Source organism: Schistocerca cancellata, chromosome 2, assembly GCF_023864275.1.
Source record: "Schistocerca cancellata isolate TAMUIC-IGC-003103 chromosome 2, iqSchCanc2.1, whole genome shotgun sequence".
Lineage (NCBI taxonomy): Eukaryota > Metazoa > Arthropoda > Insecta > Orthoptera > Acrididae > Schistocerca > Schistocerca cancellata.
Window position 1 is genome coordinate 296,544,027 of NC_064627.1, and position 16,833 is coordinate 296,560,859.

At 40.7% G+C, this 16,833-nt stretch overlaps 1 protein-coding gene across 3 annotated transcripts in view; it reads left to right on the top strand.

The window, feature by feature from the left end:
• Nucleotides 1–16,833, top strand: part of LOC126161664 (uncharacterized) — a 496,787-nt gene that overhangs the window by 468,721 nt on the left and 11,233 nt on the right. For all 3 annotated transcript variants that reach the window (XM_049917659.1, XM_049917660.1, XM_049917661.1), the window contains exons 30-31: nt 1,458–1,584; nt 2,134–2,290. In XM_049917659.1, coding sequence (XP_049773616.1) covers nt 1,458–1,584; nt 2,134–2,290 — 284 coding nt within the window. The remainder of the gene's footprint in view (nt 1–1,457; nt 1,585–2,133; nt 2,291–16,833) is intronic.

The following is a 16,833-nucleotide window of genomic DNA, read 5'->3' on the forward strand; positions in this document are numbered from 1 at the left end:
AAATGAAATTGGTTATTAACACACATTCCAAGAGACTGAGTTTGAGAGGGAAATCTTAACACAGTAAATCCAAAAAGAGAATTAATAGTGGAAGAAATAAAGTAAATTACATTTTGATTGAAAAATGGAGTAAAGTGCAGCACTGAATTCAAACTGTTGACGGTGGCTTTTGGCGAATCTACTTTGAGAAATACAAGAGTTTCAAAGAGTTGAGAAGATGTTGAAGATGATGATTGCCCAGGAGGCCCTAGCTCATCGTGTACTGACGACAATGTGAGAGAAGTAAAGAAAATGGTTCTGGCAAATTGCCATGTCGCCATCAGAGAGATTGTTGATGATGTTGGCATATCCTTTGGCTCATGCTAAACAATTTTTTTGGGTGTCTTGGGCATGAAACATGTAACAGAAAAGTTTGCTCCCAAATTGCTCCATTTTAACCAAAAACAGCATCACATAGGCATCTCTCAGGAATTGCTGAATGAAAGTGACAACGATCCAGAACTTCTAATGAATTTGTGATAGGTGATGAAACATGGATATAAAGGTATGACATTGAAACCAAAGCCCAGTTGTCCCAATGGAACCTCCCTGAATAGCCAAAACAGAAAAAATTCGACAAGTTTGATCACATATGAACATTTTTGTCACTTTTAAAAAAAATAATAATTTTAATAGATATTTTACAATGGGAGATTGTATCACGAGTTTCTACCTTATGCTGGTACAATCAGTAAGGAATACTACTTGGAAGTTGTAAACCATTTGCATGAAGCAGTCTGAAGAAAATGACCAGAAATGTAGCAAAACCAGTCATGGAAATTGCATCACAATATTGATCCCACTCACTCTTCAATACTTGTGCATGATTTTTTTGGAAAAAGCAAAACCATTATGTTGCTTCAGCCACCGTATTCAGCACAACTTTTTTCTATTCCCGAGGCTGAAGAAAACAATCAAAGTACGTCATTTTGCAACCATTGATGAAATAAAAACAGAATTGCTGAAGGAGCTGAACACCGTAATGAAAAGTTTGTTCCACAAATGCTTCCAAGATTGCAGAAAGCACTGACACAAGTTTACTGCTGCTGAGGGGGATTACTTTGAAGGGGAGAAAGCTGATTTTGATGAATAAATAAAGATTCTTTAAGAAAAACAAAGATTCTGTTACTTTTTGATCACATCTTGTGTTTGTTTCTACAAATGTGAAAGCCATATGCATTTTAGTTCGAGATCTGGTGTGCTGCAGTCAACTACAAACTTCCACCAGTACCAGTCTGAAGAGCCTACTAGTATTTTGCTACATTCATTGCATAATGGGATGAAGTCATAGCTTTTGTTCTGAGAAAACATTATCAGTTAATACTAGTAGCCATATAGCATTTCTTGTTCCTTGAATGTAGTCCACACACACTGGGATTATGTAGTTCATGAATATTAATTTCTTTCTTTTATTGTAGGTATGCCTTGCTGTGCAGAATACACTGATAAAAGATGGTATCGTGCTATTATAGTAAGTGTGCAAGGTAATCAAGTCCAGATACAGTATGTCGACTATGGAAATATTGAAACTGTTGCTAAAGATAGGCAAGTACTAAACTTTAATTATTGTTAAGCTGTCATTACTGATATTCTGTATGAGCTGTTTTCACTGTGTAAGAAACCGTATGCAAACATTATTCCTTCCTTTTATGTAAATAATTCTTCACCTTAATTAGTCCCTTATTTTTAAGATGCTCAGCTGCATCGTTATTAACTTGATCACCTCTTCATGAGCCTTACATAACTGTTACTTCACTTTTGTATCTCCCATCTGATAGGCTGTAGCATTATTGGATCTCCAGTTTAAATGTTGCTGTCCCATTTTGAAATTCTTTTTTGGGCTTGGTATGGTCTGCATATGTTTGATAATGCTTTGTTAAACAACTGCCTTTCGCCTTCTTCTTCTTCTTCTTCTTCTTCTTCTTCTTCTTCACACTTTTACCTCCTCTCAATATCATTTGCCTTCCATGTATTACATAATGTTAGCTGATTTTACTCTAAGGGAGCTACTGAAATACTTGGGAATTCTTACTCCTTATAGTGTGGCCCCTTCTTACAATCTACACATGTACAGTATATTATCTTCTGTTTCAGAGTTCATGAGATGAAAGAAGAGTGGTTACTAATTCCCATTCAGGTGCTAAGATGCAAACTTTGGAACTTAGAGGTATCTGAAACTGCAGATATGAGTGAAGCATTGGATTGTATTTCACAATGCATATTGCAGCAAAATCTAAAGGCCTTAATAAAGGTAATGTGGTTCCCAGCAACTTTTATTTAAATGATTCCAAATGTTGCATTATGATTTTCATGATGTCTGAGACAATATGGAGAAAAACTTGTCAGTATTACCTCAGGAAGACTAACAGTCTGTCATTTGTGACAGTCTTTTTGTTGTGCCTATCTGCCACTCAGCATCTCCGCTATATGGCGAGTAGCAACTTTTCTTTTTATAATATTGTTATATTCTGTTTACTGGGAAGCATGTGACTCATTAAATTCAGCAGTGCACAAATGTTGGAACTCAATGAATCATAGCCATTAGTAGCTAATTTTTACTTTCATATCAGCAAAGATTGCACAGGTAACATGATACGGCAAGCCATTTTAAGCGGAAAAGCTGATCATCCATAATTTGAGATTGCAAGTGCAGAGAAAGATGGCAAAGTTCTTAAGACTCTGGTATTAACATTGATGAGTAGCAATTTTCAAATCCTTGTCCTGCTGTCCTAATTTAGGTTTACTGTAGTTTCCCGATAACACTCAGCAACTCTGGAATGCTTCCTTAAACATAGCCATTGTAGGTTTCCTTACTAGATCTCAGCCAGTCCAAGCAAATACTCTCTCTAACGACTTCGGTCTTGAAAAGATGTTCACCTCCTAAACTTTCTTCCTCTGCGACGACAACTTCCTTTAGCATGCCTGAATGTCAGCCCATGAAATTACACTTCTCAAACAACTAGAGGCACATTTGCATCTGGAGAAATTCGAAACCATCCTACAGTTGTGAGCGAGATGTCCCACTATTGTGGTAGTGGACTTGCAATCTGAACACAAATCAGCATTAGTGGACATATGGAACCCACATCAACCAGACTTATTTGAAGATATAACCATTTCTTTTGACCTTTTTCTGTTTTATGTTGGTGCCATTACTGATTATTCAATTTGTTTGGCTGAAAATCTTCATTCCCATTGAGCCCAATTGGCAGCAAGCAAAATGTGTTGGAGTCAAGCCAGTACCTCTATGGAACAATTGTGAGTTCTTTATGAGGACCTTATCAATAGTTCAACTCGACTGTAATGGTGCTGTTCACATTCAACTGAATGAACTAGATGCTGTTCATGTTGACAACACTCACTGTGTAAAAGCACAGTATTTCTGATTGCTTCACCTGTTCCAGAGATAAGAGCAGAATGAGAAGTAAAGATAGATTGGGGGAAGAGAAATGAATAATGCAATTAAAAATAATGAAAGAAAATAGAGCGACATAATAATTTTAGCACACACACACGCACACACAGTCCATATCATCGTTGGACTGAAGCTGGCACAGTAATCACTAATGTACCACCTGAGATCAACTCTCTCTGGCGCTTCTCCCTTCATCTTTGTTTACGCTTGCCCTAATTAAAGATGGGTCACTCTCATCTTGGGGTCTGAGTGACCTGCCCTTCCCCAACCCATTCCCTGAGGAAGGAACTATTAGTTGCAAAAGCTAAGAAGTATCTCACTTTTACTATTCTCTCGGCATTACTCTGCATTAACCGAAATTTTTGTCATTACTTGGCAGAACATGACTATAATATTAAATAAGGAAACACTTCCTAATGTTTCTTAAAAGACATCATAGTCACAATTGACTGTATAAAATATTTATTATAAATATTTTATACAGTCAACAGCGACTATGATGTCTTTTAAGAAATATTATATGACTGTGAATCCCAACCATGAGAAGTTAATCACTTCCTATTGTTTTATGAAGTTATATTTATCTGATTAACTTCTCATGGTTGGAGTTCACATGTCAAGTATGAAGTCATTTTAAAAGTTATATTTATTTGGTCACAAAACAGCTTTTGGTTTCTTAGGTCATCTTCAGGTGGCAACTAACTGTTGCAAACACAGATATAATGACCTCTCCAGGGGGCTCACCACTCTGGTGAGTTGGTCCTTGGCTACCACCCAGCCACAGCCTTTGCAGCACTTCTTCCATTTCCATGCTGTATGTCTGTCCCCTGCTATTCTTTTTCGCCTCCCTTGTAGAACATGTCTTGGGAAATTTTGGGGAATGCAGTCAGAAGATTCGATAGAACGTCATTGGAACAGTCCATTGTCTGTTTTTTTCCGTTTTCCTTCATTCTCCATCACTACCTCACTCTCTGCTTCAGCATTTGATGTCTCTCTTTTTTTCTGCTTCCTCCCTGTGCACTCCTGCCCACATGTTTGATGCTTAACAGGTGACTGGATAATGCGTAGTTCAACCCTGATTTTATAGATAGGTTTCACATGTACCCCCTGGTACAGGCCAGGCCCGGGGAGGTGTGATTGCCTGAGCTATTACCTTCCCAATTGCCAAATGGACCCTGTGTTTGGAGTTTGAGAGATGTGACCTGAGGTGTGAACAGTCATCTAAGATGAGCGAGCCCCCTCTAAGGGGTCCCACAGTCAGAAGTAGTACGCCATCAGATACGCTGGCAATCAAGGGGGATTTTCGTGGGGCGAGGGGTTTGCAATGAGCCAAACATCTATTTAACGTAAATGCAAAGAGGCTAAAGATTCAGCGATTCTCCCAGAGGCATTTCGGTTCCTCATGGTGTCACATACTGCAGGACATCTGTCATTTGCTATGTTTAATCCATTTATTATTCAGGAAGGTGTTGATTCAATTGCAGGCCCTGTGAAATCCTGTTCTTGCCTACACAATGGAACTGTACTTCTAGAGACAAATTATGATTTTCAAGCACAGTTATCCTGTTCATGTAGAGGCCCATCATATGCCGAATTCTTCATCTGATGTTATTTGCACTCTGCTATGTGATTGTCTGGCTGAGGGGGAAATCCAACATTCTCTCTCTGATCAGGCGTCACTGAGGTCCATTGGGTGATGTAAAAGGTTGATGCAAAGTTAGTGCCTCCACACATTCTTTTTCTCACATTTCTTCCATTGAAGATTAAGGCAGGCTATAAAGTCATCACTGTCCAACCATACATTCCAAACACATTGTGTTGCTACCAGTGTCAACATTATAACCACACTCTTGTGTCCTGTCAAAACACAGACAAATATGTAACTTGTGGTAGAGGTGTTCTTGAGGGTGCTTACTTGCCTCCTCCTCCTCCCTGCTGTATCAGTTGTAATGGTGAACACGCTGCCACATTCCATGAGAGTTCCATGTATCTTTATGAGCAGGCCACCCAGGAGATCCAGGTGAAGGAAAAAGTACTCTATCCTGTCACACAAAAGTTAATGCCAACTCAAAAGCCCTGTGTTTTACCATCCAGCACTAGTAGTATCGTTCTTGCTATGCCTTGCTTTACAAAGGACATGACCAAGCAGACTTGCGACTTTCAGTCCAGCACTACAGTTGTGAAATTGCCCAGTATCATCGTAGCATCCCTGTCTCCTTCTCCTACAGCTGCGCATCAAGCTACCAGATCTTCGCCACTGACAGCAAAATCAAGTGCTACACATCCAGCAGGCTGGAAAGGACAAAAGGAACACTCTCTCATAAACTTTTTATATCCATTCAGCCAACAAATGTCGGAGTCTCTGTCTGCCAGCCGTAAAAGCTCCAAGAAATCAAACAAAGGCAAATGGTCTTCTGCTTTCCCGATTTGGAGATCCTCTTCAAAGGTGTTGTCGCATGATACCCTCAACTGGCTGACCTCCATTTCACCAGCGCCTACAATTTTGCTGCCCTTGGGTCTGCAGGTCACTCCAAGGAGATTGCTGGTGACTCTTCGAAGGCTGGCACTTGGCAGCCACTAAGGTGCCTGCTCTTTGTTTTTTTCTTCCTCCCCATTCCCCATTATGACTCTTCTGCAGTGGAACATTTGTGGCATTAAATCTAACTAGGAGGAATTACAGCTGCTTTTGGAGTCACAGCGTCTGGTTTTTTTTCTGCCTCCAAGAAACAAAGTTGCATCCTCGCGACTGCTTTGACCTCTTACTTTTCCTTCCTGTCCGCTTTGCATGTCCTTCCTGTCTACTTTGACCCTTCTCTCCTCCTTTCTCCCACTCTAAGGATGACATTCCATCTCCTGGAGGGGCATGCTGCTCATTCAAGATTAAGTCCACAGCCAAACCGTCGCATTGTACAGCAGGCTGCAAGCTGTTGCAGTTCGCATTTTTCTTCCTCATTTCACCTTTTCTCTTTGTAGTGTCAACACGCCTAGGTCACTCACTGTCACCAGGGCAGACTTACTACAGCTTATTCGTCAGCTTGCTCGCCTCTTTTTGCTGCTTGGCGACTCTCTTGAGAACCTGTCCGAGAGTTTCTGCCTTGGCTGACCTCAGTCATCTCAACCTCATCTGACTTAACACTGGAGCATCCACGTTCCTTTATGACTCCACACACACCTATTCCCATTTGGACCTCTTTGGGCCTCTCATTCTGCAGTGCCCATCTTGCTCTTCGTCTCAAGTGGTCCTTTCTCTCTGATACGTACTGAAGTCACCATTTCCTGTGCACTATCTGTTTGCTGACTTCTACCCCACCTGTGTGTAAACCCAATTGGCAGCTTTCTAAGTTCAGATGGAAGCTTTACTCCTGCCTGATGACCTTTGACGAACAACATTTTCCCATTTATGATGACCAGGTAGAGTACCTTACAAACATTATCCTTATCACCGCAGATTGTTCCATACATTGCACTTCTTCTTTGCCACACTGTGTCTCCTGGTTCCCTGGTGGACCGAGGAATGCTGCAACCCGATTCACATGTGGAGACGTGCTCTCCATGTTTTTTAACCATCATCCTACAACGGCAACTGTATTTGTTATAAATAGCTGTGTGCATTGTTGTCGCAATCTTCTGGATAGCAAAAAAGCTAGCTGGGTTTCCTGTACTGGTTCTTTTAACAGTTTCACTCCCTCTTTCATTGTGTGGGACAACCTGTGTCAGCTCTCTGGGACCAAGGTTCATTGCCCAATTTCCAGCCTGTCCCTAGCATATGATGTCATTGTGAACCCTATTGCTATCTCCAATGCCTTGGGCCAATATTTAGTGGAGATTTTGAGATCCACCTACTATTATGCCACCTTCCTCCCATGGAAGCGAGTGGAGGGGGCTCAGGTGATATCCTCCTCCTCTACAATGCCACCTTTTTTACTGTGAGGGAACTTGACCATCCTCTCACCACCTCTCTCCCCCCCCCCCCCCCCCCCCCACACACACACACACCTCCCAGGCCTGGACAGTGTTCACATTCAGATGTTGCAGCACCTTTCGTTTGCAGGCAATCACTTTCTCCTTCATACATAAATCACATTTGGGCTGATGGCATGTTTCCCCGATATTGATGTGAAACCACTGTCGTATCCATACCTAAGCCCAGTAAGGAAAAACACCTTCCTTCTAGCTAACTCCCCATTTCTCTCATCAGCTGTGTTTACAACTTGATGGAACATAGATTCATGGCCAGCTGGTATGGAGGCACTCAAATCTCGCAATCTACTAACCACTGCACAATGTGGATTTAGAGCATGCAGTTGTGAGTTGACCATCTCGTTACTTTGTCACCACACGTCATGAATGGTTTTCTGGGGAAATAGCAGACGGTGGGTGTGGTATATGATTTGGAGAAAGCCTATGACTCCTGCTGGAGTACTGGTATCTTCCGTACTCTATATACATCAGGTTTCGAGGCTGCCATTTCCATTGGGAATTTTTAAAGACCAAGTTTACAAGGTAAATGTTGGTTTGGCCTTGTCAGACAACTTTGTCCAGGAGAACGGGGTTACTCAAGGCTTCATCCTGAGCATTGTCCACTTTGCTACAGCCATTAACCCTATTATGGACTGTCTCCCATCAGACATCTCCAGCTTTCTTTTTGTTAATGACTTTGCGATCTATTGCAGTTCTCCATGGACTTGTCTCCTAGAGTGGTGTCTTTAGCGATGTGTCAATTGTCTTTATTTGTGGAGCGTCAACAGTGACATTCAATTTTTCCATTGACAAAACTGTTTGTATAAATTTCTGGCAACGCAGTGGGTTTCTTCCACCATCTTTACATCTTGGGCCTGTTGCTCTTCCATTCACTGACACTACAAAATTCCTGTTGCTAATGCTTGATTGGAAACTTTTGTGGTCCTGCCATGTGTCCTAGCTGGCCGCACGCTTATCAAATCCATCACTGTCCTACTTGTCCTGAGTGATATTTCCTGGGGAGCGTATCGGAGTACCCTCCTTCGTTTATACCGAACTTTTGTCTGATCGAAACTGGACTATGGATGTTTTGTGTATTCCTCTGCACAACTTTCCAGCTCAAGCTGTCTTAGCTCAATCCATTGCCATGGAATATGTTTGACCATTGTCGCCGTTTACGCAAGCCTAGTTGAGTCTATGCAGAAGCTGCTGAACTACTACTGTCATATCAATGTGATATGCTCCTAAGCGCATAAGCATGCATTTCCCTGCTATGCCTAGCCACCCGTTGCTTGCACCCTTTTTTCAATGATTCCCTTAATTGCCAGTATTGGATGCTCCCTTCTTATCTGTTACTTCCTGGAGTTCACTTTTCAGCTATTGCTCCAGTAGCTTAACCTCATGCTATCTACTATGTTCCTAATGGGAGTATACCCTTCACCGCCTTGGCTTCTTGCGGCAGCCTGTGTTCATCTTGTATTTCATTTGCTTCCTGAGTACACTACTCAGGATTCATTCTATTGCTGTATGTTTCTTGACCTTCACACAAAACTTAGCTATAGCACATTTATGTACACTGATGGCTCTAAGACCGACCATGGTGTCGGGTGTGCCTTTGTCGTAGGCACCAACCATTCTCAGTATCAGCTTCCGAACCACTGCTAGATTTTCATAGCAGAGCTCTTCACCCTGTATCAGACAATCCAATACACCTGGCGACACAAGCTTTTTAATTGTGTCGCATGTTCCGAGTCTCTCAGAGCCCTTCAGGTTCTCTGTGTGCTGTACACAGTCCATCTCTTAGTGCAACATGTCCAAGAAAGCTTCCACTTGCTTGCTTTTGAGGAGCCACCATGAGTTCACGTGGGATCCTGGGCACATTGGTCCAATGGGAAATGAGGCTGCTGACACTGCTACCACGGCTGCAGCCCTCCTACCTTGGCCTGCTAGCTCTTGTATTCCTTCAGATTATCATGGTGCCATTTTGGCATCACAGCTAGTCTTCTCTTCATGTGAACAAGCTCTGGGGAATTAAAGCTCTCCCAATGGATTGGTCAACCTCCTCTCGGCCCTCTCATCAGGAAGAGATCATTTAGCAAGGTCCGTATTGGGTACTGCCATTTTAGCCATAGTCATTTTTTACATGGTGAGCCCCCACCACTTTGTGTTCATTTTCATCAACCTCTGATGGTTCATTTCCTGACCCAGTGCCCTTTTTTAATCTCTTGCATTCCAGTGTGTGTTTGGCATCTGAGTTATCGGGGTGTTTTGCTTTTATCCGTCATAGCAATGTGGTGAAGGACATTTAATCTTCAGTTGGGGATCTCCGCTGTATACAAAGTATTTTCTGAGCCTTTCTCCAAGGGAAGTCCTTGGTTTTAGCTCTATTTCCTTCCGTTGATTGGGCTTAACATATAATCGCTTTTAACTTATTCTTTAAAGAAGAAAGTAGTGGTAGTTTGACTTACATAGATATTATTTACACAGAAGAAACAAAAGCATAAGGAGATAATTATTTAACATTTATAGAAAAATCGTAGCTGTGCATCCAGAAATTCCTGCAAGCTCCCACCACCCACAGAGCCACAAACCTGCAGCTTACCATTTGATGGTGCATCACCTCATGTCTGTTCCATTACCTAAATCTGCTTTCAAACAGAACTTCAGAGTATCAATGGCTACGGCTCTGCCCTGATTGATAATACACTGTTGTTGTTGTGGTCTTCAGTCCTGAGGCTGGTTTGATGCAGCTCTCCATGCTACTCTATTCTGTGCAAGCTTCTTCATCTCCCAGTACCTACTGCAACCTACATCCTTCTGAATCTGCTTAGTGTATTGATCTCTTGGTCTCCCTCTACGATTTTTACCCTCCACGCTGCCCTCCAATGCTAAATTTGTGATCCCTCGATGCCTCAGAACATGTCCTACCAACCGATCCCTTCTTCTAGTCAAGTTGTGCCACAAACTTCTCTTCTCCCCAATCCTATTCAATACCTCCTCATTAGTTACGTGATCTACCCACCTTATCTTCAGCATTCTTCTGTAGCATCACATTTCAAAAGCTTCTATTCTCTTCTTGTCCAAACTAGTTATCGTCCATGTCTCACTTCCATACATGGCTACACTCCATACAAATACTTTCAGAAACGACTTCCTGACACCTAAATCTATATTCGATGTTAACAAATTTCTCTTCTTGAGAAGCGCTTTCCTTGCCATTGCCAGTCTACATTTTATATCCTCTCTACTTCGACCATCATCGGTTATTTTACTCCCTAAATAGCAAAACTCCTTTACTACTTTAAGTGTCTCATTTCCTAATCTAATTCCCTCAGCATCACCCGACTTAATTTGACTACATTCCATTATCCTCGTTTTGCTTTTGTTGATGTTCATCTTATATCCTCCTTTCAAGACACTGTCCATTCCAGTCAACTGCTCTTCCAAGTCCTTTGCTGTCTCTGACAGAATTACAATGTCATCGGCGAACCTCAAAGTTCTTACTTCTTCTCCATGAATTTTAATACCTACTCCGAATTTTTCTTTTGTTTCCTTTACTGCTTGCTCAATATACAGATTGAATAACATCGTGGATAGGCTACAACCCTGTCTCACTCCTTTCCCAACTACTGCTTCCCTTTCATGCCCCTCGACTCTTATAACTGCCATCTGGTTTCTGTACAAATTGTAAATAGCCTTTCGCTCCCTGTATTTTACCCCTGCCACCTTCAGAATTTGAAAGAGTATTCCAGTCAACATTGTCAAAAGCTTTCTCTAAGTCTACAAATGCTAGAAACGTAGGTTTGCCTTTCCTAATTTAGCTTCTAAGATAAGTTGTAGGGTCAGTATTGCCTCACGTGTTCCAACATTTCTACGTAATCCAAACTGATCTTCCCGGAGGTAGGTTTCTATCAGTTTTTCCATTCGTCTGTAAAGAATTCGCGTTAGTATTTTGCAGCTGTGACTTATTAAACTGATAGTTCGGTAACTTTCACATCTGTCAACACCTGCTTTCTTTGGGATTGGAATTATTATATTCTTCTTAAAGTCTGAGGGTATTTCGCCTGTCTCATACAGCGTGCTCACCAGATGGTAGAGTTTTGTCATGACTGGCTCTCCCGAGGCCATCAGTAGTTCTAATGGAATGTTGTCTACTCCCGGGGCCTTGTTTTGACTCAGGTCTTTCAGTGCTCTGTCAAACTCTTCACGCAGTATCATATCTCCCATATCATCTTCATCTATATCCTCTACCATTTCCATAATATTGTCCTCAAGAGCATCGCCCTTGTATAAACCCTCTATATACTCCTTCCACCTTTCTGCTTTCCCTTCTTTGCTTAGAACTGGGTTGCCATCTGAGCTCTTGATATTCATACAAGTGGTTCTCTTCTCTCCAAAGGTGTCTTTAATTTTCCTGTAGGCAATATCTATCTTACCCCTAGTGAGACAAGCCTCTACATCCTTACATTTGTCCTCTAGCCATCCCTGCTTAGCCATTTTGCACTTCCTGTTGATTTCATTTTTGAGACATTTGTATTCCTTTTTGCCTGCTTCATTTACTGCATTTTTATATTTTCTCCTTTCATCAATTAAATTCAATATTTCTTCTGTTACCCAAGGATTTCTATTAGCCCTCATCTTTTTACCTACTTGATTGTCTGCTGCTTTCACTACTTCATCCCTCAGAGCTACCCATTCTTCTTCTACTGTATTTCTTTCCCCCATTCCAGTCAATTGTTCCCTAATGCTCTCCCTGAAACTCTCTACAACCTCTGGTTCTTTCAGTTTATCCAGGTCCCATCTCCTTAAATTCCCACCTTTTTGCAGTTTCTTCAGTTTCAATCTGCAGTTCATAACCAATAGATTGTGGTCAGAATCTACATCTGCCCCAGGAAATGCCTTACAATTTAAAACCTGGTTCCTAAATCTCTGTCTTACCATTATATAATCTATCTGAAACCTGTCAGTATCTCCAGGCTTCTTCCATGTATACAGCCTCCTTTCATGATTCTTGAACCAAGTGTTAGCTATGATTAAGTTATGCTCTGTGCAAAATTCTACAAGGCGGCTTCCTCTTTCATTCCTTCCCCCCAATCCATATTCACCTACTATGTTTCCTTCTCTCCCTTTTCCTACTGACGAATTCCAGTCACCCATGACTATTAAATTTTCGTCTCCCTTCACTACCTGAATAATTTCTTTTATCTCGTCATACCTTTCATCTATTTCTTCATCATCTGCAGAGCTAGTTGGCATATAAACTTGTACTACTGTAGTAGGCATGGGCTTTGTGTCTATCCTGGCCACAATAATGCGTTCACTATGCTGTTTGTAGTAGCTAACCCGCACTCCTATTTTTTTATTCATTATTAAACCTACTCCTGCATTACCCCTATTTGATTTTGTATTTATAACCCTGTAATCACCTGACCAAAAGTCTTGTTCCTCCTGCCACCGAACTTCACTAATTCCCACTATATCTAACTTTAACCTATCCATCTCCCTTTTTAAATTTTCTAACCTACCTGCCCGATTAAGTGATCTGACATTCCACGCTCCGATCCGTAGAACGCCAGTTTTCTTTCTCCTGATAACGACGTCCTCTTGAGTAGTCCCCGCCCGGAGATCCGAATGGGGGACTATTTTACCTCCGGAATATTTTACCCAAGAGGACGCCATCATCATTTAATCATACAGTAGAGCTGCATGTCCTCGGGAAAAATTACGGCTGCGGGAAAAATTACGGCTGTAGTTTCCCCTTGCTTTCAGCCGTTCGCAGTACCAGCACAGAAAGGCCGTTTTGGTTAATGTTACAAGGCCAGATCAGTCAATCATCCAGACTGTTGCCCCTGCAACTACTGAAAAGGCTGCTGCCCCTCTTCAGGAACCACATGTTTGTCTGGCCTCTCAACAGATACCCCTCCGTTGTGATTGCACCTACGGTACGGCCATCTGTATCGCTGAGGCACGCAAGCCTCCCCACCAACGGCAAGGTCCATGGTTCATGGGGGGGGATAATACACTATGAAAAGAGAAAATGTGTGAAATTCACTACTTCTGTACACTGGCCTACAGGAACCAGCCAGCAGTTACAAAAACTGTAGTCCCATGTCACATACCAGCAAAATTTCAGTTAACTTTGCAAAAAGGTTACAGTCACTCAATTACAGACCTGCATTTTATAATACCACAGCATATCAAAAATTTTATTCAAGAGAAATGACAACCTATATCCCTATGGCACAGAGCGGTGTGTGTAAAATCATGTGCAAGCAGTGTGGAAAAGTATATATTTGTCAGTCAGCCTTAGCCATGCCAATCAGATTATCTGAACATGAGGAAAGCTGGAGATTAAGAAAGAAAGATTCAATCTTACCACTCGTATAACGTAGAATATGAAGATTTTATGTCCTTAAAAAAAGCAGAAAGGTGACCCTACTGGAAAGGAAATCAACCAACTTAGGGCACAGAACACTAGTGTGCGTTCAGTTGCCTGAGACTGCAGTCATGTGAGCAAGTTGTGTTTTTGTGTGTGTGTGTGTGTGTGTGTGTGTGTGTGTGTGTGTGTGAGAGAGAGAGAGAGAGAGAGAGAGAGAGAGGGAGAGGGAGAGAGAGAGTCTTCTTGTTGTGCCTATCTGCGACTCAGCGTCTCCACTATATGTTGAGTAGCATCTTTCCTTCTCATAATATTGACACAGAGTACTAGGTTAGTATAAAATTACCAAACTCAGTTGTATTTTCCGTGTAAATGGCAAATCATTTTATCTGTGTTTGCGACATTCAATTGTCACCTGAAGATGGCCTAAGAAGCTGAAAGCTGATTCTCGACCAAATAAATATAATTTTGCAGAACATCAAGAAGTGTTCCTTTATTTGATTACATTACTATCACAAAAAGAAAAATGTAGTCACAGGTTTACAAAATTGATGATATCAATGAAAAATTCAATACTTTCATTGATACATTAGCCCATTTCTTTCAAATTGCTTTCCTGCTGAAAACTGTAACCATAAGGGGGAATTCTAGTTCAAACAGCTGGATCACAAGGGGAATAAGGGTTTCTTGCCAGAAGGAAAAACTGCTTCACGAAGTGTGTAAATCAGAAAATTCGTCAATTGAAATACATGTGTTCTACAAAACATACTCCAAAATACTAAGAAATGTAGTAAGGGCAACAAAAATTATGCATAATGAAAAATACATTTCTAATTCAGATAATAAAGACAAGGCTATGTGGAGAGTTATAGAAAAAGAATCTGGTGAATACAGGTTATCCTGCAACAATATAACACTATCGCCAAAAAATAAAAAACTAACAATCCCCTTACAAGTACCAACAGTTTTAACAGTTTTTTTCACAGGTGTTGATAATATGATACAATCTAGCTTACAAAACAGCACCCAAGACAATGAATACAAAATAAGTGATTGTAGAGGGTCAGTGTACATCAGTTCCATCTCACAACATGAAGTAGCTAATGCAATTAAAGGACTAAAAAATTCCAACTCCGCAGGCATTGATGATGTCCGTGCATGAATTTTAAAGAAGAGTGCATCAAACCTAACTGAAATAGTTGCACTTATGCGACTGCTTACTTCAGGCAGGTACTTTCCTAGATGTTCTGAAATCATGTAAAGTGACTCGAGTGTATGAAAAACGTGATAAAGATAATGTAAATAACTACAAAGCCATAAAAATTTCCTCCTACATTTCAAAAGTGATAGAAAAAGTGATGTAAGGCAAACTTATGAAATTTGTAAATAAAAACAACATCCTATGTAATGAACAACATGGATTCAGAAATAAGAGGTCAAGACAACTGCTATTTATGAGTTCATCAATTCCATATTAAGCCTAATGGACAAGAAAAAGAAGTCGATAGTAGTATTTATTGACTCGTCATAAGCTTTTGATGAGGTGGGCTATAAAATTCTGCCGTCAAAGCTTGAAAATATAATAGCTGAGGTCTGTCCAACAACTGGATCAATTCCTTCCTGAGCAATTGTATGCAGGCAATGTGCATCAAGCACACAAATATCCATCTCAAAATTGTGTCCGAACACTTATCAGACTATAAACAAATTAAATATTGTGTACCCCAAGGATCACTAATGGGACCTCTTGTGTTCCTTCTGTATATTAATGATCACAACTTAAATGTGGATGTACATAAAATAATCATATTTGCAGATGCCGCAACAATTCTACTAAAAGGAGACAGCAAAGAACAATTACAGCAACCAGTAAACACTGTCAGAAAACAACTTAGCAGCTGGGCACTGAATAATCAATTTGTAATAAACAGTAAAAAAACCATAGCACTAAAATTCCACAATGCTCCAAACAAGGTCATATTTATCCCATTGGTCACTATCTAGTTGTAACAGTACTGAAACCAAATTCCTAGGGCTTTAGCTGCAGAGCAATGTAAAACGGAATAAGCATATTAAATACCTTAATGCAGAACAGAGCATGACATTTTACCTTCTTTGCTCACAAAAATTGTGCTGTAGTGAGAAAACAGTAATGAATGCATATCATGTCTACTTCCATTCTTGCCTTAAATATGGAGTCACTTTCTGGAAAAAATCTAAAACAGCTAATAGCACTTTCAAACCACAGAAAAGGGCCATTAGAATCTGTTAGGATGCGAACCTAGAGACTCTTGCAAACCTCTGTTTAATATATCTGGTATTCCTCCGTTACCATGTGTACACATTATGGAAACACTGTTGTTTTGGTCTTCAGTCCACAGACTCTTTTTGATGCAGCTCTCCATGCTACTGCATCCTGTGCAAGTATCTTCATCTCCGAATAATTACTGCAGCCTACATCCTTCTGAATCTGCTTAGTGTATTCATGTCTTGGTCTCTCTCTATGATTTTTAATCTCCATATTCCCCCCCCCCCCCCCCCTAAACTGGTCATCCCTTGATGACTCAGAATGTGTCCTACTAACTGATCCCTTTATCTAGTCAAGTTATGCCCAATTCTATTCAGTACCTCCTCATATGTAATCTACCCATCTAATCTTCCACATTCTTCTGTAGCACCACATTTCGAAAGCTTCTATTCTCTTCTTGTCTAAACTATTTATCGTCCATGTTTCACTTCCATACAAGGCTACACTCCATACAAATATTGTCAGAAAAGACTTCTTGGCACTGAAATCTATACTTGATGTTAACAAATTTCTCTTCTTCAGAAACACTTACCTTTCCATAGCCAGTCTACATTTGATACCCTCCCTACTTTGACAATCTTCAGTTATTTTGCTTCCCAAACAATAAAACTCATTTACTACTTTAAATGTCTCATTCCTTAATCTAATTCCCTCAGCATTACCTGATTTAATTCAACTACATTCCATTATCCTCATTTTGTGTTTGTTGATGCTCATCTTTTTTTTTATTTTTTA